Raw genomic sequence first — 23,252 nt, 5'->3', positions numbered from 1 at the left:
AACATATTATATAAATTAATGCAAAACTCATACATATTCATTAAATGATCACTGCAGGCTGTCACTGTTGATAATTGCAGAAGGACTTCACTATAACATTCATTCACATTTCGGCACTCTACACTGCTTGGTTTAGAAACATTAATTGTTGGCTTATTTCTTTCTTCATCCAAATGCTTTCTGTAAATTCACATCACTATGGTGTCCAATCCTTTTGAACGGAGTATTGTCTTAAGTGCCTGCTAGGAACTTTGACAAATACAGTCTCTGGTTCTTGCACTTTGTGTTCCAAATTGAATTATAACATAGAAAATATCTTGCTGCCTTGGGAAACCGTAATTTGAGCATTGGACTTGAATGATGTACAGTGGAACCTGCAAGTCCTGCTGATGTGACAACCCTGAAAACCTGCATCAGACCATAATACAAAAACCTGTTGATTCCTTGCCAGGCTCTCAACAGCACTACTACATTTTGCAGAATCAAGAAATGAAAAAAAAAAAAAAAGTATCATATTCCTCCAATTGTGTAACATTTATCTGGATAAACTTCAGCACTTGATTTATTTCCATGGGTTTTTCAACAGCAAGGCAAGAGATTATTCGGTGCTCCAGCAGAGTGAGAGAAAAGCATGTTGAGGGGGTGTTCGAGGCACAATGTGAACCGGCCTGTGCGGCCTCATTCCAAAAAAATCAGCTTAGAGGCACAATGCGATTCCTAATCTGAACATGCAGGCCGTCTGTTTTCTTATGGAGAGTAGAATCTGCAGGCAAGTTCAGATTATCATCCAGCTGGTCTGCAGTTACCCGAGTTTACCCTGTCACTGCATAACACAAACTTTCCTACTTTCCTACTCCCAGTGTGGCCTTTTATACTACTGGTAATCTGTAACCATTTGGTGCACTTTCATCCATTTAAATGACACCAGAAGTTGCTACTCTAATTCTAGATATTTTGGGTCATGTAAACAATACAATAATTCCTTTGCATAGCCACCCATGTATGTGGGGAAAAAGTTACACATTAAAAAAAAATATTGATAACATATATAAAAAATATTCTGAATATATTCATAACACAGCACAAAATATTTGTTGATGACTATATGCAATGTATGCAATATATTCACAAAATATAATCATTTTTTATTTGATGTTAGTTATACATCCAATTACCTCTCCCCGATATAATGCAAATTCGGATATAACACAGTAAAGCTTATAAAATGTTTGCTGTTAATTAATGACAGGAAATACAATTTAACCATTCTAGAGCAGATTTATGTACTGCATACACCTTGTTAGTTATAACAAAAATGATTTGCTGAATAATAAAACTGGAAGCAAGTTTGATATAACATGGTTTCACTTATAACTCTATATGATTGTTTGGCTACCAGGGACCTCATTATATTGGGGTAGAAGAGTATATCTTTCTATGTATTCTTAAAAGTGTTTTGTGCTTTCTGATGTTTTTGCCTGTTGGTGGACATTTATACATAAAATATAGATAAATACATAACATAATATTCACAGAAATCCATTTCAAAATATATTGCACCATTACAAATACATTGTGAAAGAATTACTTTAGTCAGTGGATATAACCTTTGGCTAATTTGGTTAATGCTTGGGATTAATTTAGCAATTTCTTTATTATAGTTTTTGTCTCAATCAACAGTAGAAACAGAGTGACCTTTATGAATATGTTAATATCATATTATAAAGCCATTATGAAGGTGTTATGAAACATTTATAAAGATGTTATAAAGCAACTATCAAATAAGCATTACCCATATTCCTATGCATCATTTGATGTACTTTATAAGATTCATTGTCCTTATTAACATTAAATATGTTAGACATATATAACTGCAATATATTTACAAATATTTAACTGTATGTGAACTATTGCAAATTAATATATTTCATTGCATAACAATGTGTTGTATTCATAATGTATTATTTTTAGTATTAGTAGTGACAACACCATCAATAATAATAATAATAATAATAATAATAATAATAATAATAATAATAATAATAATAATAATAATAATATACATTTTGGTTTGGTTTAAATTAACTTAGCCAGTTGAAGTGTCAGTTCTGGACTTACGCCATGAGTTTGTGATTATTTGAAGGTTAGTTGGATAATTCTAGTCTGTGTGAAAGAGCTTCCAGAAGACAGTGCTGGTTTTAGGCCTGAAAACAGCTGCTGTGAATCTCTGTCACTGTGTCCCCAGTCAGGGCAGGGGCCAGTGATCTATCTCCCTAATTAGAATAATGTGAGTGGCATTAGCCATTTTCTATCCATGTCTGTCTCCCTCACTTTTTGACAGTGTGTGATATCCACTCATCACAGAAGGCAGCACTACTTCAGGTTTGATGTTGGTCTTAAAATCCTGACTGAAAACAGTTTAGACCAGCTCAGAAAAGTGACTGATTTGATTACATAATCCCCCACCATATTATTATTATTATTATTATTATTATTATTATTATTATTATTATTATTATTATTATTATTATTATTATTATCCACAGCAGCAGAAGTGAATGACAATTAACAATATTTTATAAGGGAACCTGATCAATACCTCCTCTTTCCTATGGGGACCGATCAATACCTCCTCTTTTGTACCAACACTTAGCAAATTGAGGACCAAAAAACACTGGCCAAAATGGCTTAATAGAAGTATGCAAAAAAATATCAAGTGAATGAAAATACTGTATAGCACATACAAAAGGGATAGAGATTAATCAGAATACAAAGAATATGCTGAGCTGCAAAGAGGTCTTAAGAAAGGGATCAGGAAATCAAAAAGGGAAATAGAAAGACACATAGCTCTTGGAGCTAAAACTTGGAGCTTTTTTCAATACTACAGCAAGAGGTCAATGAAGGAAGAAGTGAAACAGCTAAAGGGCAAATATGGAAGAATCTTGGAAAATGAATTAGATGTGGCAAATGTTCTAAATTAGTATTTTACAGAGGTTTTTACAAAACAAAAAACAGATAACATGCCACAGGTTAAGAACCAGTCCAGTCAAACCCTAAGAGAGATCAGGATAAATGAGGAGGAGGTACTAAAGGGACTAGCAGAATTAAAAACAAACAAATCACCTGGGTCAGATGGGATATTTCCAACAGTACTTAAAGAAATGAGGGAAATTATTTATAGGCCGCTACCTCAAATATTCCAAATGACACTTAGAACAGGGGATGTGCCAACTGACTGGAAGACAGCAAATGTCATACCAATCCACAAGAAAGGGGACAAAACTGAGCCAGTATATTACAGACCAATAAGTCTCACATGAATTACTTGTAAAATGTAGGGAAAAAATATTAGACAGAAAATAGAGGAACATCTTAATGAAAACCATATTCTTGGAGATAGTCAACATGGGTTTAGACAAAGCAGATCATGTCTTATTAATTTATTGGAATTTTTGTAACATGCAACTCCAGCTGTAGATCATGTGAAAGCATATGATATGATATACTTAGATTTTCGTAAAGCTTTTGATAAAGTTCCACACCAAAGACTGATCCTCAAATTGGAAGCTGTAGGCATTCAGGGTAATGTAAGTAGATGGATCATGAACTGGTTGATGTATAGAAACAGAGGGTGTCGATTAGAGGAGTTGCTTCTAACTGGAGCAAGGTTGTTAGTGGAGTTCCACAGGGATCAGTACTAGGGCCTTTGCTTTTTCTAATCTATATTAATGATCTGGACCCTGGGATAGTTAGCAAACTTGTCAAATTTGCAGATGATACTAAAATAGGTGGCTCAGCAGATACAATCTCGGCAGCACAGGCTATTCAAAGGAACTTAGATAAAATTCAGTTGTGGGCCGACACCTGGCAGATGAAATTCAATGTGGACAAATGCAAGGTATTACATGCAGGTAACAAAAATGTCCACTATAATTACACTATGGGAGGAATAGAACTAGATGAAGTAACGCATGAGAAAGACCTAGGAGTCTATGTGGACTCCTCACTTTCTCCATCCAAACAATGTGGGAAAGTAATAAAAAAGGCTAACAGGATGTTAGGGTATATTGTCAAAAGTGTAGAATTGAGAACAAGGGCAGTAATGTTCAGACTGTACAATGCACTAGTTAGAGCTCATCTGGATACTGTGTACAGTTCTGGGCTCCACACTTCAAGAAAGATATCGCTGCTCTAGAGGCAGTTCAGAGGAGAGCAACCAGACTTATTCCAGGTCTGAAGGGAATGTCCTACTGAGAGACTGAGGAACTGAACCTTTTCACCCTGGAACAGAGGAGACTACGTGTGGACTTGATCCAAGTCTTCAAAATCATGAAAGGCATCAACCACATCAAACCAGAGGAGCTTTTCCAGATCAGCAGGGACACACGCACCCGGGGACACAAATGGAAATTGGGCTTCAAGGCATTCAAAACGGAATACAGGAGACACTTCTTCACACAGAGAGTCGTCACAATCTGGAACAAACTCCCCAGCTATGCGGTTGAAGCTGAAAATTTGGGAACATTTAAAATCAGACTTTTGGTTAGGATCCTTGGATCACTTAGTTATTAATGGACACCAGACGAGCATGATGGGTTGAATGGCCACTTCTCGTTTGAACACTTTCTTATCATTTTTTTTCTTATGTTCTCTTTTCCATAGGAACTAGGCAAGTAAATGTATAGAATAATGCACCACATAGTCACAATAGCACCTTGGCCTAGAGGGCCAGTACGGTGAAGCTGGAAATTAAAAACATTTAACATCCCAGAAACAGAAAATGGAAAAGAGCAAGTATTTCTGTCCATTATATACTACTACTACTACTACTACTACTACTACTACTACTACTAATAATAATAATAATAACAATAATAATAATAATAATAATAATAATAATAATAATAATAATAATAATAATAATAATAATAATACTGTAGTTATCCTAATAGACGAGCATGCAATAATAGAAGCATACCCCCCATTTCAGGAAAAAAATCCCTGTTATCCAATTTTGTTTAAATGTTTCTTTGTGATTTCCTAGTTTTTGGGTCTATGGCCCAAGGTTATTGTTGCTCAAGTAATGAATAAACACAATATAGCCTACTTGCTAAAATAAGTTTTACTGACATGAAATAAACAGTAATACTTAATCACTGACTATGTCACCCACTATATCAGGACTATCAATCCATGAACTACATATATCAGCACATTAAATGGACTAGAAAAAAAAGTCACAGACTAAAATGAATGTATTTAACATTTACGTATTTAACCATTTTCTGATTCCCAGTTCACATGTTTTGTAAATGTGATATCCTCATACAGAAGAAATAAACTCAAATGTGGTGCCAATTATTGATTTTCTGGTATAACATGGTCACGGATGAATGCACATATGCATGTGTCACATTTTCGTGATTGGTAAAACTCAAAGGTTTCCGAGAACGGACGAATATTGTCATAATGTTGAAATGACAAACTATACATAAATGTGGCAAAATTATGACATTCTTGGGAATATGCAATTTTGGGGATTTCGTACTTAATAGATGTGCATGCAAGGCATCTTGTCTTCGTCTATTAGGACAGATAAGGTAATAATATTATTAATAATAATAATACAATTTATATAATGGTAACACTTCACAAAAATGGGAACCAATTATTTAATGAATGAATGCATGAATCCAACAGGAATATCGTATAAATGCCTCATGTACTTCCACTGAGTTCTGAGTTCCCAAATCTAGTCTGTAATGCTATACCTAACCTGGACCCTTACCTTGTTATACACATGTTATTCCTGTTGTATAACTGGTTTAATTTGTATCAGTGTTTTTATGTGCATGTCCATTTTCTTTATTATAAATCTGACAGTATAGAACTACATTTTTAAATTCAATTTCATTTGAATGTGTCATGTGGAATAAAAGCCAGAGTTCTTAAATCCATAATAATATTAATAATAATAATAATAATAATAATAATAATAATAATAATAATAATAATAATAATAATAATAATAATAATAAACTATGTATGGCTCACTAAGGTGTTATATTGCAGCATGTGCAACATCTCTAATTAAATCTGTGATCTTCTAATATTGTTCAGTACAGAGATGCACTCCCTCATGATACCTACACAGATGGTTTTATAACCCTCTATTCATAATCTGTGCAGGTTAACTGATTAATGGACCAAACTCACTTTCACAAGGGTAATCTACAGTGACCTTGAAATGAAAGAATACCTGTTCTTGCTGTGAAGTGAATGGTTTGGATTTAAATGTATATTGTAACATTTGCCTGCTAGAGAGAAATACAATATCTGCATGGAGATGATGTGAATAGTTCGCAGCCTCCTGAACATTTATGTGCTGCATTTTGAATGTACATCAATCAGCCATAACATTATGACCACTGACAGGTGAAGTGAATAACACTGATAATCTCGTTATCATGGCACCTGCCAGTGGGTGGAATATATTAGGCAGCAAGTGAACATTTTGTCCTCAAAGTTGATGTGTTAGAAGTAGGAAAAATGGGCAAGCGTAAGGATCTGAGCGACTTTGACAAGGGCCAAATTGTGACGACTACTGGCTAGACGACTGGGTCAGAGCATCTCCAAAACTGCAGCTCTTGTGGGGTGTTCCCGGTCTGCAGTGGTCAGTACCTATCAAAAGTGGTCCAAGGAAGGACAAGGCTCATTGATGCACGTGGGGAGTGAAGGCTGGCCCATGTGTTCCGATCCGTGTGAGACGAGCTAATGTAGCTCAGATTGCTGAAAAAGTTAATGCTGGTTCTGATAGAAAGGTGTCAGAACACACAGTGCATCGCAGTTTGTTGCGTATGGGGCTGCGTAGCTGCAGACCAGTCAGGGTGCCCATGCTGAACCCTGTCCACTGCCAAAAGCGCCTACAATGGGCACATGAGCATCAGAACTGGACCACAGAGCAATGGAAGAAGGTGGCATGGTCTGATGAATCACAAGTTCAAGGTGTTGACCTCCAAATTCCCCAGATCTCAATCCAATCGAGCATCTGTGGGATGTGCTGGACAAACAAGTCCGATCCATGGAGGCACCACCTCGCAACTTACAGGACTTAAAGGATCTGCTGCTAACGTCTTGGTGCCAGATACCACAGCACACATTCAGAGGTCTAGTGGAGTCCATGCCTCGACGGGTCAGGGCTGTTTTGGGACCTACACAATATTAGGCAGGTGATCATAATGTTATGGCTGATCGGTGTATTCCTATCGCTTTTTGGTTTTAGACGCTCCTAAATGCAAACCATATTCATAAAGATATGATTTCCTTGTTGTCAGTGTAATATTTAAATCAGGAATCTAATCTTGCTGTGAGTATTGTGAGGTTGCCTATTGTATAATATTTAATTCTTTAGATCTGTGTCTCCTGATATGAACTGTAAAGTCTTGAGAGATTTTTGATGAAAGGATGAAAAATGCATAGACAATACCTAATCACAAAACATGCAGGTTTAATTTGTATTCAGTGTGTTTATTTGTGTGTCCATATGCTATGTGTAACCCTTCCTCAATCTGAGAGCACAAAAACATATTCTTTAAAACATGGCTAAACTTATTACTTATTGCTTTTCAGTTACATGTTCTTAGAAAAATGTTGACGTAATTGGTTGTGAGGGTTTTAATTTTTGCTAGAGAGTCTATTATGAAATAATAATTAAGGGGTTACTCAGGACAGGGATAGCAGTCCAATACTAAGAATACATTTAATATAACTTTTACAAAATAAAATAAAAAAACTAATTAAATAAGGGGATTGAAATCTTAAACAAAGGAATAGACAGATTTACGAAGCTTTAGAACTGAAGTAGGATTAAGCCACTATGGCAGAAATGTGTGATCCTTTTTTTTTTTCCTTAGGCCCATTTTGTATATTTTAAAACATATGAAGTAGATATATTTAACATATATTTATTTTATATGTTGAATATATATGGTGAGGTTAATTTATACAATATATATGCAACATATAACGTTAAAATGTGGACAACAGACTATATAATTTAAGTTTACATAAAGGGCATATAAAAAATAAGATTTATACATTTTTATAAGATATTAAAACAATATATTGAATCCTTATTAGTAGTGTTAGTAAGTTACACCATGTAACATTTTTTTTTTGTTTGTTTTGTTCCTGGGAAGTAAGTGTTATTTCCTAATTGGTTATGCCTCAAAAGTATAGAAAATGGCTATTATTCCCCACAAACTTTGCTTTTGTGACCAGGACAGTGATATTTTGAAATGTACCTATTTCCAATGAGAAAACGAGCTAATTTGTGTCTTTTCGTCAGAAAAAAGTAAAAAAAAAATAACATATGAATCCAAATGAACATGTATTTATACTAAAGTAATACAAAAACGACCACAAAAGATTAGAAGTGAGTAGTTTTTTGAGATTTATGATTATACTGTATTTACAGTATACAGTATACATTATGAATGAAAAGACACACATTCGCCCGTTTTCTCATTGGAAATAGGTACATTTCAAAATATCATTGTCGTGGTCACAAAAGTTGTGGGGAATAATAACCATTTTCTATACTTTTGAGGTATAAGCAATTAGGAAATAACAGTTACTACCCAGGAACAAAAATTGTGTTACATAGTGTTATCAGCAAATTAATTTGGAGGTCTGAAATACAGCTTTCAGACATTGGTGGAACTTCATGCTATCTTATTGCTTTGCCAGACAAGAGCCACTGATTCTACCAATGATGCATTTGTTCTTGCTGCCACTTTCTGTCCAGATCAAGACTATTTAAATTAATCCTTTCCAAGGCTGATTTTTAATTGGTTATACCTGGAGAATACAAAAACATAAATCACACCAATAAAGCTAGTTGGATTTGTTCCTTAAAGGAATACTTTGGTATTTTGGCATTTTATTCTGATTTCTTGGTCACCCAGAGTCATACGAATCAGTGGAAACCTTTTTTTAATTCTGTGCGCCCAGTATGAAGAAATTTGAATTTATTGTTTTGTTAGCTGATCATGATTGCTTTAAGTCAATGGTCGCAAAACGCTGACTCTCAAAAAACAGTTAATACACCTTTAAAATACTCAAAGCTGGAAATTTAAATACAAAAGCTGGGTGGACAGCACATTTGTACAGTGGGGAACCGTCAGGGCCCTCTACGCCCTCAGAGAGGGCATAAGGATAGATACAAATCTGTATATATTTTTATATATTATAATTTGTAATTTTGTTTTCATTGGTTTAATCTTTTTTGTCTTAATTGTAATGATCTTCCTATTGAATTTCTTCAGTTTTTGTTGGAAAAAGAAGGGTTAATAACAAAGAGAAAAAAATATCCAATCAGAATTGTTCTTTGGTAGTCTCTTGGTAGAAATAATCTAGCTGGGCTCAGTGCTCATTGGCAAGGCCCCCAGGCTTTGAATAGAAGGCACCAGCCAACGTCATTGACATTGACTTCAATTAGAGCAGCATTTTGGAATGACAGTAGAATCAACCAATCACAATTTGTCTTGTAATAGGCGGTACAATTGTATGATGCCTCAAGGCCCTCTAGAGGGTCCAAGTATAATTCAGAGCCAACAGCGAGCCTTCTTGTTTTCTTTCGCTGGAGCCGCTAGCTGTGCAGTCAGTGTATGTAGCGATGGTGATGGCAGCTGCAGAGAGTAATCAAGGACGATGTGGAGGCTACATTGTTAGCATCAGTAGAAAGAACATTTTCTGCACTAAAAAGGATCAAGACATATTCCAGGAACACCACTGGACAGGCCCGACTGTCAGCCCTGGCTTTGATCTCAATCAAAAAAGTACTTCTTTTGGATTGAAAATCAAAAGACAAGCTATATGAGCCTGCCATTGCCATTTCATAAAGAAGGACAGGAGAATTGACTTTCCAAATTTATAATCATAATGTTGAGTTGACTTTTTGTTTTCATCTACAGCTTGCTTTTTGTTGCTATCTCGTTCATATCATTTTGAATACAAAATATTGTGTAAAATATTATTTCAACTTTAGATCACTGGTTGTGTGGTAAAAACAAAGGTAATAATGTTGCAGTTGGAAGTACTAGGTACATGACATTTCACATTTGTTTATTGTTGCATGCTGGAGATAGAACATCGACAGTGCAACTTTTTTTTTCTCTGACAGCATGTACTGTCCGTGGTCTTGAACAATGCGAGTAGTTGTGTAGCTGAATTTATTCCGCCACTATTTGAGTGACTGTCTGTTTTTGCAAATGTTTCTTTGAAACGACGCAACCGTATGGTTCTTGCTATCGATATTTGCAACCGTTGTGTACGTGTGCTGCTTCTGTGAGCCACAGCGAGGCGTGGCTTAGGACCGTTTGACTCTGTCATCAAAGAACTGCTTCTCCTACACAGGTCTGCAAAAGAAAGGTCTCAAGTCATGCTCTGTACACAGGCAACCGAGTTCCCTATCTATATGTATGACGTCAGATCGTTTTCCGCAACTGAGGGCCTAGCTTCAATAGTCATGATTCGCCACTGCATTTGTATATTAAGTTTTCTCTACAAAATCAAAAGCGATTTAATGAATACGTTTAAAAGTATTTTTCTGTTGGAACTATCTTGACGAACTACACATGTCATCAACTGTGATGAGGTGGCACAAGGATCTGCTCTATGTGCACGAATGAAAACAGAGAGCACAGGCAGATCCAAAAGTAGTCCGTCAATTAGGAAATATGTGGAAACTAATTTCTTACTATTACTAGTAAATTAACGAATTTATTGAACTATTAATTTACTATTTATACTATTGTAAGACTACATATGACAAATGGCCAAGCTTTTGAGTATTTCAAAGGTCTGTTTGCTGATTTGTGAGAGTGAACGTTTTGCAAACATTAGCTCCTATCTATTGAGCTAAGCTAACGAAACTTAATAAAATGGACTGACAGAATTAAAAAAGATTTCCACTGATTCGTATGACTCTGGGCGAGTAAGAAATCAGCCTTAAATGCCAAAATACCAAAGTAACCCCTTAAACACACGAGTTAACACAAGCCACGAATTGCAGTTGCACAAGCCCCATTGCTTCCTTTCATATGGACTATAATGAACTTTTAAATATTTGAATGATACTTACTAATTAATACATTATTATTATTTTGTATTTCGTAGCAGATGCCCTTGTCCAGGGCGACTTACAGAATATAAGAGCACATATACATATACTGGCCTATCATAAAAGCTGAAAATGGTTTCTAAAGTGGTAAATGGTAAATATCCCTGTATACCTACTATTGCATCTGGATGAAAGTTTATTTCTTGATGTTAAGCAATCTCTGTTCCAACAGGAGAACTATTATAATCCCAAAGAGGCCTTGGAGGACAATGGCATCACACCTACAGATAAGGTTGGAAGAGGGAGTCAATTATGCAATGCCCACCCTCCCCTTCAGTTTACCATGCTAAATGTGCAGAGTAATTTGGTGATAATTTCCTTATGCTTTTCATTAGAGTTATACCTTATATTTCATATGCTACACTGTGTTTGTCCATGGTGTGATATATTGTTCACTATAACTTCATACCTCACTATGACTTCACTGTGACTTCCTTCTCTTGACTTTGGTTAAACCATGATATATTATAATATACTTCTAGGATCTTACCACTTTAAATTAAGTTTGTATAGGAAAAAATACAAGCTTTTTAACTTTGTCTTTGGAATGTATACAAACTATCAGCTAGGTGACACTGGAGTCAAAATAGGGAGGTGATTTTTCACTTACTTGCTGTTGTCCCTGTCTGTCCACAGTGGACACAGGTCCAGGAGAGAAACTCCAAAACACGAAGGAGGGTCTCATAAACCAGGAAGGTGAGTGACAATATTTTAAGGTCAAGTTTTTTTAAATAAAGTTTTTTTTTGCAAGCCAGGACATATCTAAATTATTTAACGCAGCATGTTGAATTTTAATATATTCAGCTTTAGGACCATGGATTTTAATGATTCTTGAGGTTGAAAAGGTCATAAGACAAAGCTCCTAATTCAGAACAGAAACATATTTTATTAATTAACCCTACATTTATCTAAATAAAATATTAAGGACAATTTGGACAGCTTGGCCATGATACTAGGGCAGTGACACATTTGTGTACATGTTCGATACTACGATCACTAACTCGCTCAACCCTGGTGAATATTATCTTCTAAGCAGGTTAGTTTGGCTCTCCTGTATAGAGTTGTAGCACTTTCTGGAGCTCTAAGCTGTTTTGGCAAGCTTTTGGAAATCAACAATAATGAAATATTCATAACTGGAAATGGTTTAGATACTTAAAATGAAAACCACTAATTTAGAGCTATGCTGAAGGATTAAAAAAATACATTATTTACTGGCTGAAGAAACACTATTATAACAGCACCACAAAATATAGGCATTTTTCTCATTGCAGCCCCATCCTGAAAAGAAGTCCAGATATCACAAAATCTCCGCTGACAAAATCTGAACAACTGCTACGAATAGATGACCATGACTTTACAATGAGACCCGGTTTTGGAGGTAATACAGCCGCTTACATGAAAGATTGTGTGCTGCCATCGTTGTGGTTGTCTTTATTGCTTTCTCCTGGATGAATCTTAAATAGTTTGTGTTTTCTATGGTATTACACAGTGAAATAAATCCATTAATAACATCTCTATAGAGTCACCATACTTAGTGGAACATTTCTGAGACCCAAAGCCATAGTCTCCAGAGTTTCTATCCTTCCACTGCTTTTCCACAATACAAGAGACTGAATGTCATTCTTTTTTTGCTACCTTCTTATAGCAAAAGTTCATTATTAAACTACCGTACTTTAATATTTCAACGGTAGTACCACTGTGTGTATATAAAGCAACTCCTACATTTCTGGAAAGCTCTGCTAACATGACCTCATTGCTCTGATCACATGATCACTCACTGTCCTCTACTCCAATCCCCAAGACAGTTGCTTAATCTACGAGCCTAATCAAAAGATTCTGGAAGCTGTGAACCCAAGAGAACGAGGACTGTTAGACAATCTGGGTGCCTGTTCTTTTGCAATGCTGATTCACAGATAGGAAAACAGTCTTGTTTTCCACATATCTTACACTTTTAATTTAGTATTAAAAGACATGGATTGTACAGTTTTTTGTGTTTAATTAATTCCACTATGATGATTTTTATTATTTAGGGATTGGGGAGTAGTTTTGTGCAGAGTAGGATTATTGGAAATATGGTTCCTTATGATCTGGTGGATTAGTGAACACAGTAATGTGTTTTACTTTACAGATTGAAAGATGTTTGCAAATCCAGCACAGTCTTGAAACACACAAAAGTGATCTTGGAAGACTGAGCAAAAAAAACATGGGTGAAAGTACAAATCTGCAGTTTATAATCAAATGTGCACTATGTACTGTATGGAATACCCATCGTTCTGCTGTTGTCATCCCAACAAAATAACCCTGGTGACCTCTTTTACATCTACCCTGATGAGCTTGTAGGGAAAAGAGAAACAAAAACTATAAACAAGCGAATAGATACAAAAACTGTTTGGAAATCATCCCATTTCTAGGAAACCGTAAAGAGTTTATGATCCATACTGACCCACTGAGGATGACAGGAATACATTTAAAAATAAACACAGCCATGAAATATAGTTTTGTTCACAAACTTAAGTGACAAATTTCAGAGCCACTTTCTTCAATGAAATCAAGTTCTTACTGGGCAGCTAGAAATCTATACACATATAATTGAATTGTAAAAAGTGCAAGATGATAATGAACCGATTGTTAGTGATGATTGAGTGCTTTTAAGAAGTGACTTAAAGAGGCTTTTAAGAAGTGAGCTCCATGCTTGTTTACTTACTTATGAGTGCTTATTTTCTCTGAGCAACAAATAATTACACCATCTGTTTGAGAAACAGTTTAGTGCTGACGTGTACAGAAATATTTTTAGCAGATTGATTGTTCCAACCAAATCTTCAGCAGAAAACACCAGGGTCCTCCTGAACACAAAAGCATGTTGCATCATTCAGCAGTTTAGATAAAATCCTATTTTTTCTTGTCATGCTTTCTTTAAGCTATTATACTGCTTATAAAAACATAATTATTTGTGCACAATCCTATGAGCTGTTTATGTTCCTAAATTAATCTTATGAAACAACACAGGATCTTATGGCTATACAATTAAAAAACTTTCTGACATCATCTGATTTAAGTTACCTCATCAACACCAGAGCTCAAAGGTGTGAGATGATAAATTCATTTATGAGGAGTCCTGGCCACTTATGTACAGTGTTCCTATTATTAATACACATACATTTTGTTTTTGTGTTTTTATTATATTATTTTTATTACAGGACCTGCAATCCCTGTTGGAGTGGATGTCCAAGTTGAAAGCCTTGATACCATCTCTGAAGTTGATATGGTAAAGCAATTTGAATTAAAATACATGCATAGCAGTTGTTTAGGTTTCTGGCAGTAGTTAAAAAATTGCTATATATTGCCTACTATACCCTTCTAGACTATACCTAATAAATCTAAAGTGATAAAGTGACCATGACCTACCTCCTCATGCCCACAGCTTAAATGGACCACAAAGTAATATTTCATTTAGTCTGAGTACATTTACCTGAACTCTTAATCCCCATTAATACTCTGATAGTTTAATAACAAACAAAAAGATTGCACAAGTGACTATTGTTCTCATGATGTTTTGAATATGCATGTCATATAAATCCTGAAGTGTATGTAGTACAGTGTCCAGTGATGAAAAAAGAAAAGTATATACAGATCCTCACAGAGACACAGTGCTTCTCTCGGGATTAGTTAGTTTTTTGTTTTATGGAAAAACAAGAAGCGGATAGAGAAAACTTGAGGCTCGGTTTTGCAAGTAAAATTAAAGGCCTGGGTGGGCAGGTGGTTTATCTCAGAAGACTCCCTTTCTGAAATCTTAATACGTGTACATAATGTATGCTGCATTGGACGGTAATGATTGCACTGTCCAGCCGAGTGCCGAAGTTAAATGGTGGTTGCTTGTTGCAGGACTTCACGATGACCTTGTACTTGAGGCACTACTGGAAGGACGAGCGGCTATCCTTCCCGAGCAGCAACAACCAGAGCATGACTTTTGATGGCAGGCTGGTCAAGAAGATCTGGGTACCAGACATGTTCTTTGTACATTCCAAAAGATCCTTCATCCATGACACCACCACAGACAACGTGATGCTGCGAGTGTACCCAGACGGCAAGGTGCTCTACAGCCTGAGGTGATCTTTTAATTTTATTTCTGGGGTGCTTGCTTGCTTGTTGTTTTAAGACTTCAACATGATATGTCTTGAAAGACTGTAGGCCATACATTTTCATACATAAAACTGGCAATAACTACCACCCAAGGGGGAATAAAATGAACATGCCTTTATTCTAATTGACCCATCAAAATAAAACTGTATGGAATAGAACTGGGTTACGGGGGAAATTATATTACATCAGCAAAATACAGCTCTGGAAAAAGTGAAGAGACCACTTAACATTGATTTCTGAACTTGGAGTGGTCTCTTAATTTTTTCCAGAGCTGTATGTATGGCAATTATTAACAGCAATCCACAGTGCTTTGAAAAAGAAATTTGATATTGCCTACCATGCAATGAACAGTGTATGAAACCAATACCTGAAAACTGGTTTTAGTATAAAATATGTTTATCATATTTATCATATATACATTTAATCTAAGAGCTTGGAGGCTAGATGACTGTACTGATGAGGTCCACTTATCTTTGATCATACCTACTGTCATTCATAATACTTCCATACAGTGTTTTTTTCCCCTCCGCAGTGTTTAGGCTTATGTTCTAAAGACACTATTCATGGTGAAAGCTATTTGACAGTACGAATAGGCCTGTTAGTGCTTAACATGAATTTATACCTGCTTTTATAACTCTTTATTACAAGTTAAATGTCTACTACTTCTAAATTGTTCACCATTATCTGAAACTAGTGCATATTAAATTGAACCTCTCTGATCATTTTATTTTTGTATACAGAATATGCGTTCAGTAGAAAGAAACAGCAGTGCTGTCAGAGCTGAATATAATACAATCCTGAACAGAAGTGTGTCCTGCTGCAATTACATTTGGGTGTTTTTTAATCAAAGCAATTAACAACAGTGCTACAATGTTCCAGGGACTTAAGGCAAGCACCCACAATTCTCTGGTTACATAAAATGTGTAATTACCTTTCTCCTGCCTGACCTGTTGACCTGTGCAGTGAAACACATTTTGAAAAATCTTCTAAGACATACTTAGCAGACGAAGGGGTTTTGTCAACAGAAATCAAATGTGTGTCAGACATCTGAAAAGGTTGAACTGTACAAATTGACTTTGCTGGGAGCGATTGACCAATACCCAGATATCTCATTTAAGTGATGCTGCAACGGTTCGAAACAATACCCTCATATAACTAAACTAAACCTACTTGAAAAGGCTCAACCCAACCAGTGGTGTCCTTTTTGAACAAGGGAGGACAGCACTGGAATGCCATTAAAGTGTCATATCTGTAATCTGATATGATACTGTTGCATGGCTGTCATGTTATTAGGACATTTAGGTGTGAAATACTTGCACAGTCCACAAGAAAACACCTTTTTATGTGTTTATATTTTCTAACAAGGGACACTTATAACCATCAATGCAAGCCGTCCCTGATACTAATATACAGATATATCAACTGACACTCATATTCAAATTATTATTATTATTATTATTATTATTATTTTTATTTCTTGGCAGATGCCCTTATCCAGGGCGACTTACAACATAAGTGCAAAACAAAGTGCAAAAATACAGTTAAGTACAAGGCATCAATCATTACAAATTCAATTTAACTAAAACATAGTAATTAGAAATACATTTTACGAATTCCAATTTACAATTTACACAAGTACAGTAAGTGAGGTCCTACATCCTGGACAGTGAAAGCTAAGTGCTGTCAAGATGTAGGGTCACAGTCAAAGGCTACGGGAAAGGGAGCAAACGCAAGGAGCATAATAATAAAACTGTGAAGTGCTATCTAGCAGGGATAAAAGGACTAATATTACAAGTACTGTCAGAAAAGATGCGTCTTGAGTAAGTGCTGGAATGAGGTCAAGGACTCTGCTGTTTTGACTCTGCGCAGTGGTCTGGAGGGGATGTATGGAGAGACGAGTGACTGAAGGTAGCTTGGTGCAGTGTGGTCACTCCTAAACAAATCACAGCCTACAGTGTAACGCTTCTGATTGCATACAGGGCGTGTCGAGTGCGCTAAGTAACTGGCTAAATTCACTAACAAACAGTCGCTGCTCTTACTACAAAACAGGTGCAAGATATGCAATTCGTAGCTAAACAACAAACCACGTAAACAATCAATGTAACTTAACTGAACTAGGAAATGCGAGAGAAAAAGTGATACTTAGCTGTGGCGACTTGAGCGACTTCTCAGCTGGCATGCCCGAGTGTCCACAAATCTAGTGGAAGGCCTTGTCTTACTACAACACATTCTCCAGGGAGGACCATGACTTAATTAGCTTTAAGAGATTACCCCAAGCATTTTATTCAATCAAAAACTAATCCCTGCTCTTCTTAAATGGGTGCCTTGGGCCTTTGCACTGGCATAAGGAGTAGCTGATTGATATTTTCACTAAAAAGGACTAGATTTACTTCTTGGTGATACTTTGTGGGACCAATCAGTGCATACCAGCTGTCTCCTGTGTATTTTTTTATGGGGAGGGTGAATCATATTTCAGTGTAGTAGGAGCAATGACTGTTGGGAAACAATATGGGATGTTTTGCCACCTGGTGCACTGGATCTACATTTACCTGCATCTGTGATCATGAATTCATGTTTGAAATGTTAGTTGCTTCCACCCAAGTCATTTCCATTTAAAAGAACTACATGTCAGTAACTGTAGGCGTATTGGGACGTGGGGACTGGACATTGAATCCTCAACTGGTAAACACGGTCTCTAATCTCGCAGTGGATATGTGGACCCACCTCTAGATGAGCTCAGTCTCCGCCCCTCTGGTGGGGAGCCAAGGCACTGACCTGTTCTCAAGGTGTCTCACAGCAATTCTTTGGTCATTTTGTTGTAATGTTGAAATCATTCAGGACACTATGGATAATGTGGCAATATGTCTTGCAATGTGGCAAATAGAAGTCTATGTGGTTTCGAGAACGTAAACCTAACTGCAGCCAGATCAGCACAGTGGTGAGTATATTCAACTTCAGTGACACAACATTCTTCGTGTTGCTGCCCTGCTACGATCCTTTGTAAAGTCCTCTCTTTGTGGCCACATTAACACTGCTCTGTTCACCCAGGGTTACAGTCACTGCAATGTGCAGCATGGACCTGAGCCGCTTCCCTTTGGACACCCAGACCTGTTCCTTAGAGATTGAGAGCTGTAAGAGTTCACTGTGTTTCATGTGCCTTACTTTCAAATATTTTGTATTATTATTATTGTTGTTAATGGTGCTGCTATTATTTTAACATAAATATTAACTAATGAATGCCTTTTGAAATTAATAAAGCGATTTTGGTAACACTTTAGATCAAAGCTGCAAATAACATGTATAATTTTTTTATAACTTGAAGCATGATTATAAAGTATGAATAGATTGTGAATAACCAGCTATTAACTGACTTGATTAATTAATCAATGAATGACTGATTAACTAGTATGTCATTAAGAACTTATATACAAACATGTTTGTTCCCACTTCATAATCATAACTTCCATTTTTTGTATTTATAATTCTGTGCTAATAGGTCTGTTTATAAATTATTTATGAAGTGAGATTTGCCACCTGAAGTGAAATCTGAAACACATTGTTTGTTGCAGATGCCTACACTGACGATGATCTAATGCTGTACTGGAAGAAAGGGAATGAGTCTCTCAAAACGGACGAGAGGATATCATTGTCCCAGTTCCTCATTCAGAAGTTCCACACAACCACGAAGCTGGCCTTTTACAGCAGCACGGGTATAATTTGTTGTTAGGATAACAACACAGAGGATCTCTTCGAAGTAAAATACATTCATAAATAGTGAAGTTACCACATGAGATAAAATGTGAACAGTTCTGAGAAGAATATAAAGGAATGCTCAAGACATCCTCATTGTAAAAAGGCAATATTTTCATAATTAATCACCTGAACCTTTTACACTTATTATAAAAAGGGAACAGGACAAATATGGTAGTTTCTTTTGTACAAAAGTTTTGCAAGCTGCTCAAAGATCTACGAAATATTTCCCCCAAGAAACAACAAATCAATTCTCCACATCTAGAAATAATAATGAAAAGGAACCTGCTCATATTGGAAGTATATGTGTCTTCTCCTGGTTTCCCCTCAGGCTGGTACAATCGGTTGTACATTACCTTCACTCTGCGGCGCCACATCTTCTTCTTCCTGCTCCAGACCTACTTCCCTGCCACTCTGATGGTCATGCTGTCCTGGGTGTCCTTCTGGATCGACCGCAGGGCTGTGCCTGCTAGAGTCCCACTAGGTGAGACACACTTTAAGATGAGAGTTTTAGGGCATATAGTGCAGCAGTTAAAGCCTCCCCCCGAAGCTGGAGCTACGTCACATCTCAGTGAGATGGAGCAGTTTAATGACGGTGTTCTGGCAAATAAGGAATCAAATTTGCTCCCCCATTTCTAGTCATTGAAGTATAGTGTGTATACTGTCCTTTTCCTAGTTAATGTCTTAAAAATAAGTATTAAAGTGAACAGATTGAGAGCCACCTCATTGTAGCTGATGGGGAATTAAGAACATAAAATCACTCTCCATGTTTGACTGGTCACAAGCTCATGTGTGCCACAGAGGCCCCGTGTAAATGATTGCTGCATCCTGGCTGTGTGCAGGTATCACCACGGTGCTGACCATGTCCACTATCATCACTGGGGTCAACGCCTCCATGCCAAGGGTCTCCTACATCAAAGCTGTGGACGTTTACCTCTGGGTCAGCTTTGTCTTCGTGTTCCTCTCTGTGCTGGAGTACGCGGCTGTCAACTACCTGACCACCGTGCAGGAGCGCAAGGAGAGGAAGTTACGAGACCGGGTAGGTCTATGAGAGATGAGCACTAGGAGGGACAATCAAGTGTGAGGGAAGTAGTGTTTTGTCCCGATACTAAATTTATGACTTTGATATGGAAACTGGGTTTAGTATCACACTACTCGATACCGAAACGGCGATTGATAGAAAAACACTTTTTTTTTCATGTATTCACCAAAGTCACAGAATAACAGCTGGGCTTTATTTTACAAACACTGAACAATATGCTGTTAACTGGGTAGAAAAACCTAAATAACAAACTATAAAATTACAACACTGTATTAAATAACTGAATACAATATTTCTCTCAAAAGCAGATAATTTTTTACAGCAGCATCCTTTTTTCAAGGAATTACACATTATCACAATTGAATACGAAACACAATCTTCTACATACCCGAGAAATTGTTGATATTTTTTAGATTCCACGCTAAGGAATTTCACACACAGAAGCATTACTGAAAACTGTCACTGATTCCTACCCCTGCCCAATTAAAATTACATTTAGTACATACTTTGTAGTGGACAGATTATTTTGTTGTGCTGGGGTTAAATTAAGTAATCATTTCAGAAGTTTTTTTTTTTGTATGTGTGTTTTTGTTTCATGCATTTGTTTTGCTGTGTGCGAGTGCTGAATTACACTCCTCCCCTGAGAAGGAATCTCTCTTGATTGCAGTTGTTCTACCACCGGTATGGTTATTGCTCAGAGTCTGAAAAAGCTTATTCTATCGATCTATCATTGTAGTAATTTAATTGGCATCAATAATGTTTTTTAATGTTTATTTTGTACACCAGTGACCCCCAAGTCTAGAGTGTACCAGTAACAGCCGTAACTCTCTATTGATTGTCATAGAAGTTCATTTTTTTGTAATCCAGGGGTGTAACGTGAATGAAGGTGATTTACTTGGAGTGAACATAGCTTAGATCATATTTAAGTTTAGCCAAAAGCAATGTTTATGGACAATACAAGATTATGCTCTCCGCTATTACAGATTGCTATTACTAAGGTATCAGTTCAGTTACAATTAATTTAATTTCATTAGGGAAGGGCAAACGCAAAAGATTTTTTTTCCTCCATGTTAGATACCATTTTCCCCCAACAAGCATGGTTTGCTCAGATTTGAAGGGAAACGTGCACGCAAAACCAAAAATGTGGGTTTTATGCATCTTTATGTGATATTATAGTGTATGCATACAACTTTTCTAGATTAAATCTATCATATACGCCACTTTTAAAAATGTAAAAGTTAAATTTATCAAATAATGGCAGACGTCAAACTTCAGCATGTACCCTATCTCAGTTCATTCAGATGTGTCAACACAGTGTGTATATTTGCAAGGTAAATAATATCTCCAGTTCCGTTACAATCTACACAAATCTACATACAATTAGTTTTTCTTGTAGGTGGCCATTTATCTTAAACAACCCTTGTTATTGCAAAAGACAAAACAAATTAATTTGTGTAGATTGTACTGGAATGGGAGTTAGTATTAACCTTGTGAACACATACACTGCATTGACTTGATAATAGTTGTCCTGGGGAAGACAAGCTTTCCAGGATGTTATGATATGACACACACAAATTAACTGGGAGAGCTTACATGCTGAAGTTTGCCATTATTTGGTAACTTTTAAATTTTTAATTTTTCAAAGTTGCTTATATGATAGACTGTATTTTACTTATACACCATAACACATATACATTGAGGGAAAAAAGTATTTGATCCCCTGCTGATTTTGTACGTTTGCCCACTGACAAAGAAATGATCAGTCTATAATTGTAATGGTAGGTGTATTTTAACAGTGAGAGACAGAATAACAACAAAACAATCCAGAAAAACGCATTTCAAAAAAGTTATAAATTGATTTGCATGTTAATGAGGGAAAAAAGTATTTGATACCCTATCAATCAGCAAGATTTCTGGCTCCCAGGTGTCTTTTATACAGGTAAGAGAGTGCTCCTAATCTCAGCTCGTTACCTGTATAAAAGACACCTGTCCACAGAAGCTATCAATCAATCAGATTCCAAACTCTCCACCATGGCCAAGACCAAAGAGCTGTCCAAGGATGTCAGGGACAAGATTGTAGACCTACACAAGGCTGGAATGGGCTACAAGACCATCGCCAAGCAGCTTGGTGAGAAGGTGACAACAGTTGGTGCGACTATTCACAAATGGAAGAAACACAAAATAACAGTCAGTCTCCCTCGGTCTGGGGCTCCATGCAAGATCTCACCTCGTGGAGTTTCAATAATCATGAGAACGGTGAGGAATCAGCCCAGAACTACATGGGAGGATCTTGTTAATGATCTCAAGGCAGCTGGGACCATAGTCACCAAGAAAACAATTGGTAACACACTACGCCGTGAAGGACTGAAATCCTTCAGCGCCCGTAAGGTCCCCCTGCTCAAGAAAGCACATGTACAGGCCTGTCTGAAGTTTGCCAATCAACATCTGAATGATTCAGAGGAGAACTGGGTGAAAGTGTTGTGGTCAGATGAGACCAAAATCGAGCTCTTTGGCATCAACTCAACTCGCCGTGTTTGGAGGAGGAGGAATGACCCCAAGAACACCATCCCCACCGTCAAACATGGAGGTGGAAACATTATGCTTTGGGGGTGTTTTTCTGCTAAGGGGACAGGACAACTGCACCGCATCAAAGGGACGATGGACGGGGCCATGTACCGTCAAATCTTGGGTGAGAACCTCCTTCCCTCAGCCAGGGCATTGAAAATGGGTTGTGGATGGGTATTCCAGCATGACAATGACCCAAAACACACAGCCAAGGCAACAAAGGAGTGGCTCAAGAAGAAGCACATTAAGGTCCTGGAGTGGCCTAGCCAGTCTCCAGACCTTAATCCCATAGAAAATCTGTGGAGGGAGCTGAAGGTTCGAGTTGCCAAACGTCAGCCTCGAAACCTTAATGACTTGGAGAGGATCTGCAAAGAGGAGTGGGACAAAATCCCTCCTGAGATGTGTGCAAACCTGGTGGCCAACTACAAGAAACGTCTGACCTCTGTGATTGCCAACAAGGGTTTTGCCTCCAAGTACTAAATCGAAGGGGTTAAATACTTATTTCCCTCATTAACATGCAAATCAATTTATAACTTTTTTGAAATGCGTTTTTCTGGATTTTTTTGTTGTTAT

The 23,252-nt window shown here is 36.8% G+C and overlaps 1 protein-coding gene across 1 annotated transcript in view; it reads left to right on the top strand.

The window, feature by feature from the left end:
* The window catches only part of LOC136713284 (gamma-aminobutyric acid receptor subunit rho-1-like), a 30,419-nt gene that overhangs the window by 4,856 nt on the left and 2,311 nt on the right, over nucleotides 1-23,252 (top strand). Inside the window, exons 2-10 of the mRNA XM_066690399.1 lie at nucleotides 11,355-11,414; nucleotides 11,819-11,878; nucleotides 12,454-12,560; nucleotides 14,380-14,447; nucleotides 15,065-15,288; nucleotides 18,371-18,453; nucleotides 18,892-19,032; nucleotides 19,404-19,556; nucleotides 19,915-20,111. Coding sequence (XP_066546496.1) covers nucleotides 11,355-11,414; nucleotides 11,819-11,878; nucleotides 12,454-12,560; nucleotides 14,380-14,447; nucleotides 15,065-15,288; nucleotides 18,371-18,453; nucleotides 18,892-19,032; nucleotides 19,404-19,556; nucleotides 19,915-20,111 — 1,093 coding nt within the window. The remainder of the gene's footprint in view (nucleotides 1-11,354; nucleotides 11,415-11,818; nucleotides 11,879-12,453; nucleotides 12,561-14,379; nucleotides 14,448-15,064; nucleotides 15,289-18,370; nucleotides 18,454-18,891; nucleotides 19,033-19,403; nucleotides 19,557-19,914; nucleotides 20,112-23,252) is intronic.

Source organism: Amia ocellicauda, chromosome 1 (genome assembly GCF_036373705.1).
Source record: "Amia ocellicauda isolate fAmiCal2 chromosome 1, fAmiCal2.hap1, whole genome shotgun sequence".
NCBI lineage: Eukaryota > Metazoa > Chordata > Actinopteri > Amiiformes > Amiidae > Amia > Amia ocellicauda.
Note: the sequence above shows the minus strand (reverse complement) of the source record. Positions and strands in the feature narration are given on the sequence as shown.